Raw genomic sequence first — 13,919 nt, 5'->3', positions numbered from 1 at the left:
AGATTAAAATGTAATAAATAAATAAGTATATGGAAGAAAAATATATCTTTAAAGGAAGAAAAAGGAAAAATAGAACCAAACAATCAAATCATTTTCAGCATTAAAACCAATTTTAAATGCGACAGTATATTTTTCTGCCGACACGAAAACTTAAGAAAATAGACAGAAATCTGCATTGTTTCACCTATCAATATATGACAAATGGAAAAACGATACAAGAAAAAGTAAATTTGAAAAATTTGCGAAAGCGAAATAATTTCGAATGCTGCACAAACAGAAAGATACCATGCAGAGACATTGGATTTTTTTCGAAGCAAGAAATGCGAAAATTCAGCAGTGCCCTCATTATGCTTCTAATAAGGAGGTCTTCTAAATTCTAGCTGGAAGGACTTCCATTTATAACAAGATAGTGAGAATGACATAATTCCTTTATTATTTGTTTCATTTAAAGGGCGAGAGAGAAGAAGCACAAGGCACTGTCGGAATAATTCATGTGTTAACGAATTATCGTCTGACATGTTTTCGTTGGGGTGCCATTGAAGAGACATAGCGTTTTTACGAGAAAAGAAAAAAAAAAAAAAAAAACCACGAAACATCCGTTATCCTATCAGCTGAATACGCACCACAGGCATTCCGACTGATAGTCCGATCTACTATCACTTACACCCTGAGTTCAAATTCTAGCTGGAAGAAGCTCCATTGAGCAATTTCCAGCTCAAAGAAGAATAACATAATTTCTCATAATCAATACGGATATAAAACTGATGATTCTAAAATTTTATTATCATTAAGACTGAAAAAATACACGATTTAATTCATTTTCATACATTTTAAAAGTTAAATTTTTCAGAGAGTTACTATAAAATATTTATTAGAATGTCAAATTAAAGCATTTCAATTATTTATATAATAAAGGATAAATTTTATATTTATATAATAAAGAAAAATCGTTGATAATATCACTCTGATTTTAGTGGAGACATTTTAAGAAGTAAATAAGTGAAAGCTGGAGGAAGAAAAACTATTTCAAGTTATATGTTTATCTTAAAAGTAACGAGAGAAAAACTATGTTAAAAGAAAAGGCACGCATATCGAAATTGTTTCCTGTACTGCTGACAAATTGTTATATGTCATGCATACTATAATGTTCATGAATAATTGATTGCTACTAGATTAATACAGGCATAGCATATTTCTAGGGACTGATCTGCTGCAATTTCCAATTTGATTTTTACATACTTTTATATTTAGGACACTAATTACATCACACTGAAGATTACTCAATGCAATAATTCCATTGCAGTTTTACAGAAAATTATAAAATTTTCAGTTTCAATAAACAAATATATAATATTTCGATGACTCAGCAGGTAACATAATTTATTATCTTTCAAGTTTTTTTCGAAAACACCTCGGCAGATATAGAATCAGCCGCAGACTGTACTAACTTTAACAAGCGCAGTATCTGAGTGTTCACATTTCTGTTTATAACTGCAATAAGAACAAGTATAAGTTTGAAAAGTTTACCAATGGCTATGTGGATAAAAGAGATGATCATAAGTATTTTGACCTGGTTTTAGTTTCTGGTCAATACGTTGGCTGTAAGGAAGATTCCGTGATTTTTTCCATGTGAACTAGTTTTCTTTATAAATTCCTCTAAGTCTTTCGTTAAGTACATACAAAGTTGCTACATTAAACATTAGTAAGTGTTTACATAGGTAAACATTTTAAAAGCGACTAGCGTAAAGAAAGATTATTTAAATTATGTTTTTAAAATTCAAATTCAGAACACTGAAAACCAAACAGTAAACATTATAAGACTAATTTAATAATCTTTGGTTTGGTTTACTTGAAATCTTTACTTAAAAAAACGTTGAAATTTACAATGTTTACAACAAACTATTAGCAGTAAAGTCGCTGAACACTGGTAGTTCGGTCCGAGGTTCGAATCCCGCGAACGGGCTGGCTGCATGGGTGTTTTCGTGGTTTTCCCCATGTGTAACGTGTATACGAGCCAGTTTCCCTTAGAAAGTCCTCCACGAAGGCATATCTCCCCTTAGGCAGATAGCCCTCAAGGCTTTGCCATAATCACACACACACACACACAACAAACTATTATTCTGCCATATTCATCGATTGCGTTAATCAAAATCTAAAATTATTTAACGTAAAATGTAATTATCCGAAAATTATGTAAAATGAGAATTTTTTCCCACTATATCTGTAGCTTACAATGGCTAGGAAAAAAGATAGCTCTAGATAATGAGTATTTCTACAATGAAAAAACTCTATTGACTAGAAATAGTCTTTGGAGACCTTAGTGTCAGTTAGCCTGCGGAGGTCAGGTTTCCTTCCAAGTCCTTTTCTTTTCCCAGGAGGCAGGGGTAGAAAGGATTCTTCCAGATTATTATTACTTTTAGCAAAGACATTTACAATTATCTATTCAATCCTTGCTAATCAGACGAATTTGGGAAGAAAGGGAAAGTTGTAGATAAATTTTGCTTCTTCCAGTGCCAGTTACAAATCGTACAGTTGTTCAATAACATTTGAACTATATCATTAACGTTGCATATTACTAAAATGTACTTGTTCTTTAAAGTCCTTGATCTGTTCTAAAAATAATACCGCAGAAGTTTCAGAAGTGAAGTACAATTTAAAGCTACTTAACATTTGTATGCATATAAAAAAGTAAAACTGTTTAAAATGCGTATAGTTTAATGCTTCCTGTTTTATTTGGAATAATATTTCAAAAATAAAACTCGTGTTGGTTACGACCCAAGCAATACTTAACGGGATAAAGAGCCGTACTTTGATAATGCATTCAGTTTTCGTCGTTTTAATAAAATCCATTATGATACTTATGCTGGTAATTATAAACTGCATTTACGGATACAGAAGTATGATTAATACACTAATATCACAGAATATACGCTTTTTATGCTCTGACAAGTTTTGTCAAGATACCAATTTTTAGTTCATATACAAGTCGTAAATTCCCTAGCCAGATTCCTTTTTTATATAAATAGATGCATAGAGGACAAAATGGAACAGTTAATTATATTTTTTATTCTTTTACAAAATTTAATTCTTTTAGATATAAATTTTAACGGTAAACGATATTCTGCTAAGTTATAATACAAAAATTATTACTAATAATAATTTATATACTAATTTAATAATATTTATATCCTCATTTATATCACTCAAAACAGAATTGGAAAACTTATTCAAATCATATTTAATCAAAACATTTTACGAAGTTTTGGGAAAAAGGAATTTTGGGGTTTGTTTGACTTTTAACGGTAAATTCAATCATTAAAACATTTTTACCGTGTTTCATCATTCATATAACATTAGCAAAATAATTTACTAAATAATTCTTAGATGTAATAGTATTCTTGTTTATATTTTGTTATATGACTAAAAATAAATAAAAAAGCAGCTGGTATTCAATATTTATTTTTATTTAATTACAAATACTTGGCTATTGGTACTTAAGACATAGTCTTTCCATATTATCATTCTATTCGACCTTGAAATTATGTTAACGACCTAATAGAATTCGGAAAATCCTATGATTGCATAAAACTGCGGGAGGTGCTAATAATGACAAATTTTAAATGAAAATAGAAATTTATTTAAATTCTATTTGTGCATGTCTGCTTTATGCATTTAATCTGTCAAATGCAGAAAGGTGAGAAAAATCCATCCAACACAGAGAAATAATTCTTCTAGTCTGTGCTAAGATTGTATCAAATTCATTTAAACTTCCGTTTAAATTCGAAATGCGATCTCTCAAATCAACGAAGGAATACAATTTTTGGCTTTAAATTCCACATTAGTAGCAACTGTATAATAGCTAAACGTACCCAAAATATTTGTAGAAAACCGCCAAAATTCAAGAAATTGCTATAAAATCCCGAAGAATATTAGGAAGATTATTGCTTGCCATTTCCATGCTGAAAAGATCAAGCATTTACGAGGATGAGCTCGACTGTTAACGAACAACTTGTGGAAAAAATTCAACGCTAAAATATAAATACGTATGCCAAATTTTCCAAAAATTCCTGATAAATATTGTACTCTCATCGTAAATATATATGGACTTATAATGTGATGAAAACAGTCGGTAAAAGAATGGATTAAAATTTAATTTCCAAAAATAAATTGGCCTACTAAAACTAAATAAAATAGATTAGTAAATAGTAAAAAATTGTGTAACAAAATAAATAATGATCTTTCTTAAAATACTGCCCAATAAAACATGTCGAATAATTGAAAATTTACAAGCTTGGAAGCTAAAATTCTAAAAAGATTTCGGAAAATTCGGCCGTCACATGTTAAAAGAAACAAGTCTACAGGCTACTAGTACAAAGAAAGAGGAGGGAGATGAAACGAAACGCAAGCCATTCAATACCGGGGAGGCAATTTTATGGCTTATCCATCACACTGAGGGGAACACTGAGAGATTTCAGAAAATGAAAGCGATTTTTTTGGAGGGGTTTGTTGTCTGACAACGCGGCCGTTTTCAAAGCATTTCGTTCCAAGAGGCGGGCTCGTTGATGGGTTAAAAAAAGTGTATTTAATGTGTTTCTCTTCAAGGTATGCTATTTAGATTACTTCTTATCTTTCTTGTAAATTATTTATAAAAAGTAAAGCTCATATATTTGAGATTGTTTGATATTCAAACCATATATTTATTTATTTTGAAACATCTTAAAAAATCTGATGTGGACACCACATGACTTCCTTGTACGCGAAATAAATTAAACTCAATTTTTGCTAAACTTCATTTAAACCTATTTCGTTTGAAAATGAGGTATGAGCTTCCATTTCAAATGCCCCTTTGGCACTGCCGATTGCAATAAAAAAGGGAGGTGCACAATTAGATGTTATACCAATAGAAACTTTCAACATTCTACGGTTAACCATTTTTGAGTTATGCGATATACATGCATACATATGTACGGACATACGGTCGCACTAAAACTAGTCATAAGTCCCAAACAAAAAATTTTAACAGTTTATGTTGAAGTTATGCGACATACGTACGTGTAAACGTCATGATGGAACTAGTCAAAATGGAAATTTCCTTTGAAATATGAAAATCAAAATTTTTTGCGATTACAATACTTTATTTATTTCTCATAAGTCAAAAAGATGTCATAAATAACTAACTACTAATAAACTTATGATGCAATCTAAAGAATTATTTAAATCTAATACTTTTAACTGGAACGAACTTAGAATATTTGAAAATTAAATATAAACATATTAAAGTAAGTTGCGGATAATTTGTATTCGAAAAATTGGAACGCGAGAGAAAAGAATTCTTACAAATTCCCTTTGCATATTAAAAAGTATTTTCTCAGAAAATAATGATAAAATATGCTAGACTAATTTTTCCCCATTATCGAAGCAATTCCTTAAAGAAACTGGAAATTTAAAGTATTTTACGTAGTTTCTCTTACTGATGTATATTGACTAACTTTCTGTATTCGGCACAATCTTGATTAAAGTACGAGTAATATACAGCATATGTGGTTAGTATGCAAATTATAAAGTAGCCAACTAGGAGATAAAATACCATTTTAGTAATCAGTTCTGCGACGAAGATACCATGGGCAGAAAAACTAATTTCACTCGCTAAATTCAACAGAGGGAGAATTAGCTTAATTATATCCACATGGTAAGAGGGGCCCGCTTTTGAAGTAAAGTAAAAATACTTGCCGTTTTTGCGACAGACCTGGTAAGCACACACGATTTTTTTTATGCCGTTTCCTGAAAAAGCCCTAATGCTCGCGAGGTTAAAAGAGTATAAAATTAGATATTTTCAAGTTTTTGGAAATTTACTGGCAGACATTTCAAATTCATTGCATTTTTCTTCTTGAAATTTCTTCACATTTTGTATGCACACATAGGCTTAATTAAGACAGTTTGGAGCCCAAGGCCACAGCAACTTATTAGGTCGCTCCAAATGCCCATTTCTCATATTTTTATGAAGAAAAGAACAAGATGGCTTCTAAAATTTGAGGCCTTAGACTCTCTGCATACAAGAAAAAGATAATGACGTAAAATCTCGCAACTGTTCAACAGCTCACAAGAATCGCAATCTTAAACCGGTTTATAAAAAAGTGACAAATATGGCACTATTACTGCATGCAAGTCCACGAAACAAAAATTCAGATATAATAAATATATTTTAATATTTCTTCTTTCAATTTTTTAAGAATCACCTCCCTTCTCCTCCTATTGATGGTGCTGATATAAAAAGCGCCTATCTTAGAATTGATAATTTTTGGACCAAACTAGTAATAATAAAAAATATTCTTGTAAGCTTAGAACTGAAATAATAATTAATATTTTTAACCATAAAAAATGTAAAATAAATTTAGTTTTCCCAAATGAATTTATCCAATAAATTACCCAGGTAGACACTTAAAATTCATGTCATTGGCTTGTTGAACTAAGTCTGCAAAAATATGTAACGCAAAGATAATTGTTCCACTTGTTCATAGTAGTTGTTAACCATACTACTATGAACAAGTGACACATTTTCACTGTGCTGCCACAATCTCACAATGCTGAAAAGGAAGGAGTCTGAATGGACAGTCTCACAGTTGAACTAGTCACTGAAATATTTATGATATTCCAGAGAATTTGTGGTATTAGTTTGGAAGGTGCACAAATGAATTTATGGAATTTGTTATTTCTGTTAGCCATCATCAAGCTCTATCTGCCAATAGAAAAAGATGTCAGAAAATTGAGGCAAGTCAAAAATCATTCTTTTCACATGCCACCATTTAAAGCTCATTTCTTCATAATGTCTCCAAAATCTGTTATCCTTTAGTAGACTGCATACAAATTGCGATTTTTCAAAATCTAGTGAGCATTTTGTTCACTCCTCCGGTTGTGCTGACCATGTACTACAATTCTATAATTCTAAACTAATTAGAGGACTGTATAATACAGAACTAACTAATTTATTTTCAGTAATTAACTACATTCAATTCTAATACATGCTCTGGCATGTTTCTTACCATATTCAACAAATGGCACTGTATTCTAACTTAACAACAGCAATAGGTAGAAACAGAGAAAAGAAAAGCATAGTGCCACACATCTTTTTTAATCATATGTAAAATTAAAGCATTAAGATGAATTAAAAATATTGGATATTTTATCATATTGTGGTTAGTAACTGTTTTGGGTTTATTTTAAGATCTCCATTTATTGTCAAAAATAATAACAAAGCTAATGTGACCAGTTTTTTGTCTTAATTCTTGATTTTTATTCGTTTACTTTAACTATAGTAAGTATGGATCTTTATTATCGGCTAACGGTTTCACGTACTAGTCTCCCCAACCAAAATAGTGGGCTAAAGCATGTTTTCACCTACCGAAGCTGCAGCCACATGTTCACATGAATATTACATATTTCTTTTTAATCTGTTGCAATAAACCTATCATATCATCTTCAAAGAGACTTATTTATTATAACAGTCAGCATCTGTTATAAAGCTGCAGCATATTTATTATTAATAACATTCTATCAATTTTTAATGTTTGAATGCTACTGTTAACACGAAATTACAGTGAAGAGTGGCAATGCTTACTTACTTCAAAATCCCAAAGTAACAAAATTCCAAGATACCACAGGAAAACAAGTAACAAAGTTGACAATATCAGGACAAGAATAGCAACACAGAGAAATGATTTTTACTTTTACACTTGTTTCTTGTAAAAAATTGTAAGTAATGTGCATTTTACATAGTGCAATATCCTGTTTACACTGTTGAGTACCTACCTTACAATCTGCAGAATGCTTAATATCACTGGTTTAATTAACGCTTAGAAAAAATTAGCCAGAGCTGCAGCGTCTCAAAAAGATGGCTGTGGCCAAAATTTCGGCCAGAGAAATTCTTTGCCCCCATCCTTCAGAGTGCGGAGATAGTCACTGTCCGAATAACTCCCTGGCCACTTATGCAGTGACCTTCGCACCTCCCATCTGTGGGATTTCGTAAATTCCCTTTAGTTTCTCTCAGCAGTGAAATCTTATCTCAGAGCAAAATCTTTCAGTTGTGTCAAAGGATATCTGTTCTTCCTAAATGTTTTTTGGTTGCTTTTCACATGATTCACTTGCTTTCTAGACCATTACACCTGGGATTTATCATATCAAATATATAAAACTGAAAATAACACACACACACCAAAAAAAAAGGAAAATGAATAAAAAATTCTGAAAGGTTTCAGATTTTATATTACGACCAACGGGGCGTTTTTTTAACATTAAGTGTGTTACATTTATTTATTAAATATCATATGTTTCGCAATTAAACCATAAAATTCAGTTCAACAGCAATATCGTAAAATAATTTTAAAATGATCATATCTTTAGAATTTCCAATATTTGCGCACTGGAGATAAAAATGTTTTTTTTCTGTACAATGTTGCCATAGCTAGCTTTGAAATCCTTGAGTTTGTTAATAAAAAATTCGTTAAAGTTTTACAAAATATGAAATTGATAATAAAACAAATTCCAAATTTCAATTTTGGTCTTCCACATGCCCATATTCGTAGGAGGATTAAGTCATTCAAAATTCGATGGCTCTATGTATCGTTTTATCACAATGTGAGAAATATACATAATAAATAATGCAGACTTTTCATTATTTAATTTCTTCAAATATAATGCAGGACTCTATCATTTGGTGGCAACAGCTTGAAAAGTGATTCGCTGTTTATAGTGACGCAAAATCGCAAAACGAAAACAATAGTCCCTCAGGGCTAACCATACTAATATGCCTATGTGTATTACATATACACATGTAAATGAGGGTATGCGAGCATATACTTGAAAATGACAGATTTAAATTGTAATATATTAATTTATATATATTTTTTTGCATTTGTTTATATTGTTTCATATTGTTTTATTAAAATATGAAAGTGACGAAATGGTTCCAATTACTGGATATTTTATGGAAAGAGATTAATTCCCCTTATTAAATCAAGACTTTCTGTAAGGGGGATCAGTAGTAATTACTCTGATCTATTTGCAAACCCAAAATGTGGCAAGAAAGCAAAATGTGGAAAAATGTATTAAAATACAGTTTTACAGCATTTACTAAGATTAAACTTTTAAAAAATCTCTCATTAAATTAGCATTTACTCTTCGTTTCTTAGGAGGTAATCAAAATGAATATTAATTAAAATACAGTTACATATGTATCCTTTTGTTTCAACTTCTTTCTTATTAGAGAATTGTACCTGCATTCCCGTACTGATAACAGTCTGGTCATACTTTTGGTCAATTGAATACCACATAATGGCATATCGGTGAAGTCGATATACACTGGTGGTTCTTGAAGGCTCTATTCTCTGCTTCAGCTAAATAAAGCTTCTGTTATTTCCTTCACGTACACATGTGCAAGGAATATATGGGCCAGTTTCGTGCACAAAGCCTTTAACAAAGGTCCATCAGCAGCCGAGCAATAAAAGCCGCCGAACACTAGTAGTTTATTCCGGGATTCGATCCTGCTAAAAGGGCTCTTTACATAGGCGTTTTTGAGGTTTTCTTCTTATGTAACGTGCATACCAGACAGTTCCCTTTAAAACATCTTCCATGAAGCATCCCTCCCTTTCGGTGTAGTGTCTAATATTTTACTGAGAGACTGAATTAATTTTTGACACAAGCATTTTTTCAATTAAAAATGCAATTGTCATCACTATGATAAAGAAATAATGAGAAATGCTATTTTAATAATGATTGTAATTTCAGTATTCCTCACTTTCTTGTGCATAATGAAAATACGAGATAAATTTCTGCAGAAGTGACCTGCATAACATCATCAATATTTTGGAAAGATTATTTTCTGTTTACACCACTTCCAGTCTTTATTTGCATATATCATTTAAAGTGGGACTATTTGGATTATGACCAAGGCACAACGGGCTATCTGCCCAAGAGAGAAAGGGTTTCCTGAAAGACTTAAAGGAAATTGGTTGGTACTCATGTTACACGATTCCACATGCAGCCACCTAGTTCACCGAAATGTGAACCAAACCTAACTTTCAGTGTTCATCGAATTTACCGCTTGACCTCTGATAGGTCTGTAAAGTTTATAAATCCACTTGAAATTTTACATTAGTATTAATTTTAACAATTTTTTTGACATTAAATTTTTTTTTCCTTTATATTTCCCCCTTTTATTATAATTTTTTGTATTTAATAGTGCTGTTTGAAACATGCAAAATGCAATGCAATGACAATATCTTCAATAAAATTTGTTTTTATAGTAAAGGAGAATATTTAAAAAAAAAAAAAAAAAAAAAAACCACGTTAAAGGGGGAACAAAGCTTTTATCAGAATACTTATGATACAATGCGGGTGAAAATCAATAAATTACAAAAAACAAAACGGAATAAGAATACTAATGAAAGAGGTAAATGAAACTAATATAACAAAAATACAATGGGATTTGTTTAATACAGTCAAAAGTCGTTAATTCGGACACCCATAATCCAGACCTCAAAGCTACAAACTTTCTGCGCATGTGGCGTGTTTACGCGTGCGCGTAAGACCTTTACGGCTGCGAATATGCGTGTGCGCATGCGCATAATACATTTACGCATACGCATTTAATGTATAACGGAAGGTATAAGCTAAGCTAAAATTATCTAATTCAGTTAATGTTGCAGATTGCGTTGTTCCTTAATCTTCAAATTGGATCCGGCTTATTATTTTTTGCAGACTGTTAGAGTAATTTTATGAAAGTAAGCTTTAATTTTCGATTATGTCAAATAGAATTTCCAATATATATTTACTAATATGTAAAGGATCTACAAAGCGAAAGTATGTTTCGAAGTCCATTGGAAAATGGATAAAGGCATATCCTTTGTTTCTTAACCATTCCGAAATCTGTTTATCAATTTCACGCTGCTCTGGGGGGGGGGGGGGGTCGGACATCGCACCGCGCAATGAACTGGAAGTTGATCTGTCAGCACTATCCTTATCTTCAGGGCAGATGTTTTTATTTTATTCAGCTTATAATTCTTTACTAAATGTAGTATTTCATCTTGATGTGTTCCGGCTTTGATATGATTTAAATCAAATTCCTCGTCATTATAAATATCACGAGTACACATCAAATAGTTTTCTGGTTGCAATTTTCTAATTTTGACTATGCGTAATGTATGCTTTACGCATGCACGCATTGAAAGAAATGTTTAATAAAGTAAACAAATAAATAGTAAGCTTTTTTTTTTGTAAATTTCCATACCCTTTAGATCATAATTGTTCTTTATTTCATAAATTTCGGTTTCATATTTTTAATTTTGTAATTTCTGCATGCCATCTCACCAGATATAAACTGATGATCTATAATCCGGAAAAAGCGATAATCCGGAATCGCTGAAGTCCCGACGAGTCCGGATTAATGACTTTTAACTGTATATAAATATAAGCTGTTACACAATGCTTCGAAACAAATGAAAGAGAACTGCCGGTTTATACTACAAACAAATAGTTAAACATCATTTTCGAGAATAAATTAAAACTGTTAATTCAGTTTGAAAACAAAAACTGATTAGACTATGTACTGATTTTAGGCATGCATAGGAGGTATTTGCTGCTAAGGCGTATTTTCGTCATGACGCAATGTCAAAAGTTAAACATACAATTATTTAGCTACGAAATCTCACAATGTGTTTGCTAGTTTAGGGAAAAGAAACAACAGAAAAGAGTACAAATTTCTTTATATTATTCCCTAATCTCTTATCTGAAAATTAACAAAGGTGACCCAAAGGAAAGGTTTCAAAAGAGTAGTAGGTTCCCTTTACAATGGCGGCTAAAGGGGGTGGAAATCCATATGGATTTCCTGTCTTTTTAAGTGAAGCCTTTCCAAACTGCTCAGTCTCTTAAAGGTTAATAAGATTACAGCAAAGCCTCAAGGGCTATATGCCTAAGAGAGTGATGCCTCTGTGGAGGACTTTCCAAAAGAAACTGTCTCATATATACCTTACACATGAGGAAAAACTATGAAAACGTCCATGCAGCCAGCCCATTTGCAGGATTCAAACCATGGTGGAATCGCCATGATAATAAATTTTTCATGAAAATATAATTTAAATTGTTTGCTTTTATGTTACAAAGTCATAAAAATATCTGGAAAAAGAACCATAGAATAGTACATAAACTAAAACTGGAAGATGCACAGATAAAATCAAAATTGATAATGTTCACAAAATTAATAATATTTATAGGCTTAATCATTGCAGCACTAAATTTTAAAAGATATTGAAGTTAGTGGCAGCATGCTTTAAAAAACTGCAATTCGGAGCACTAAATGAAAAGGATACTACTAACACTTATTTGCACTTCATCTGATAAATGGAAATCACAACTGAAATTCTACACATACATGACATTCTAAAGAGCATACATTACACAAAAACTTTGATTTCAGCTACAAAACTGATTTAACTTACAACAGCATAAAATATTTTAAATGCTACTGATCTAAAATCACCTACGCTTATCACATGTGAATCTCGTATAAGCAATTTATCTTAGAATTTTATTGTTTTTTAATACTTTTAATAATTTATGTCAACACATAACTATATGATGTCATTTAGCACCTGCTTGGGCAATTTTTATCATGTATTTCTAAGGCCTCTTCATAATTTGCAAAAAATGTTTAGTTGCTAATAATCTATAGCAATCCCTTATTTTTGGAAAATATTTTTTCAAAAAGAAAAAGGAACTAGTTTATTTTAGTTCCCACACAACAGTTTGCAAAATGTCCTAGAGTTCTGCTCTAAAGAAATTTGGCTCAAGAAGTTCGCTTTTTCCACGGAAGCAGTAATATCTGTCTATCTATTAAGACACAAACACATGCCGAATAAGTACTAATTCACAAGTCAAACAACAAAAATCAGCGTATCTTGCCCAGGTTTTCTTATCTTATCTAATCATTATTTCCTATCTTGTTCATTTGCGGTTTTGCAGCTGAGGATGGTGGTTCGGTAAAACCATCAAAACTAGTCCTGTGAAAATTTTGAAAATTAACGCTGATTTTTGTTGTTTGACTTGGGAGTTATCTGTCTATCTAGTAATAAGGTGGTAAGCTTCAACTCTAGCTCAGTGTGTAAGCGCATGATCAGCAGCATTTCAGTCTTTTAAATCACTGCTAGTACAACAGATCCCGGTAAAGAAGAATGCTTATTTCAAAGTCTCTTTAATAACAGCCTCTTTAAAATAAAATAACAGCCTCCTGCATAACACATGCAAATATCCCTATGACTAACACCTTTATGAACCTAACCAATCTTCCCTTTATCTGCAGGAAAACGCATTTTTTTAAATTAAACTTAACATGAACAGCAGAGGTAATAAACATGTAAGTGCTGCTTGAAGCAAATGGCACAGCAATCACACTAATACTGATGGAAATGTAACCCGTTTTAAAACAAGTTTGCATATCATTAAAAAGCTGCAAAAATTATTTACCAAGAGCTGAAGTAAAAGGATAATATGCTAAATAAATGACAAAAAAAACACTAGTAAATAAAACAGCATCCAATATTTAAGAAATTGATAAATATGGAATCCATACATGATAAATAAGTCTCAAGTTACAATGTTACCAAAAAAAGGGGGGGGGCATGATGAAGTTAAAAAATGTGAAATAACTTGCCATTTGTACCATCACTCCACAAATTAGAATTAGGCCTCCGCAAGTCATAAGTGCGTCCAGCACTTGTTCCAGGAATTAATGATTCATCACTATTACTTTCATCTGCATCCGACCCTATTAAAATAATAATACATACAATTAAACACATAAGCTAATTTGAGAAAAAGCCCATGACTAAATGTTTACATGTACTTCCAAAGCAGTTTGCTTTAATAGCATA

The 13,919-nt window shown here is 31.5% G+C and overlaps 1 protein-coding gene across 2 annotated transcripts in view; it reads right to left on the bottom strand.

Moving 5' to 3' along the window:
• HUWE1 (HECT, UBA and WWE domain containing E3 ubiquitin protein ligase 1) overlaps positions 1 to 13,919 on the bottom strand; it is a 595,188-nt gene that overhangs the window by 50,927 nt on the left and 530,342 nt on the right. For both annotated transcript variants that reach the window (XM_085806998.1, XM_085806999.1), the window contains one exon: positions 13,700 to 13,813. In XM_085806998.1, the coding sequence (XP_085663124.1) occupies positions 13,700 to 13,813 (114 nt within the window). The remainder of the gene's footprint in view (positions 1 to 13,699; positions 13,814 to 13,919) is intronic.

This window comes from Stegodyphus dumicola, chromosome X1 (assembly GCF_044657685.1).
Source record: "Stegodyphus dumicola isolate Sdum_Otavi_A_Nest chromosome X1, ASM4465768v1".
NCBI lineage: Eukaryota > Metazoa > Arthropoda > Arachnida > Araneae > Eresidae > Stegodyphus > Stegodyphus dumicola.
Note: the sequence above shows the minus strand (reverse complement) of the source record. Positions and strands in the feature narration are given on the sequence as shown.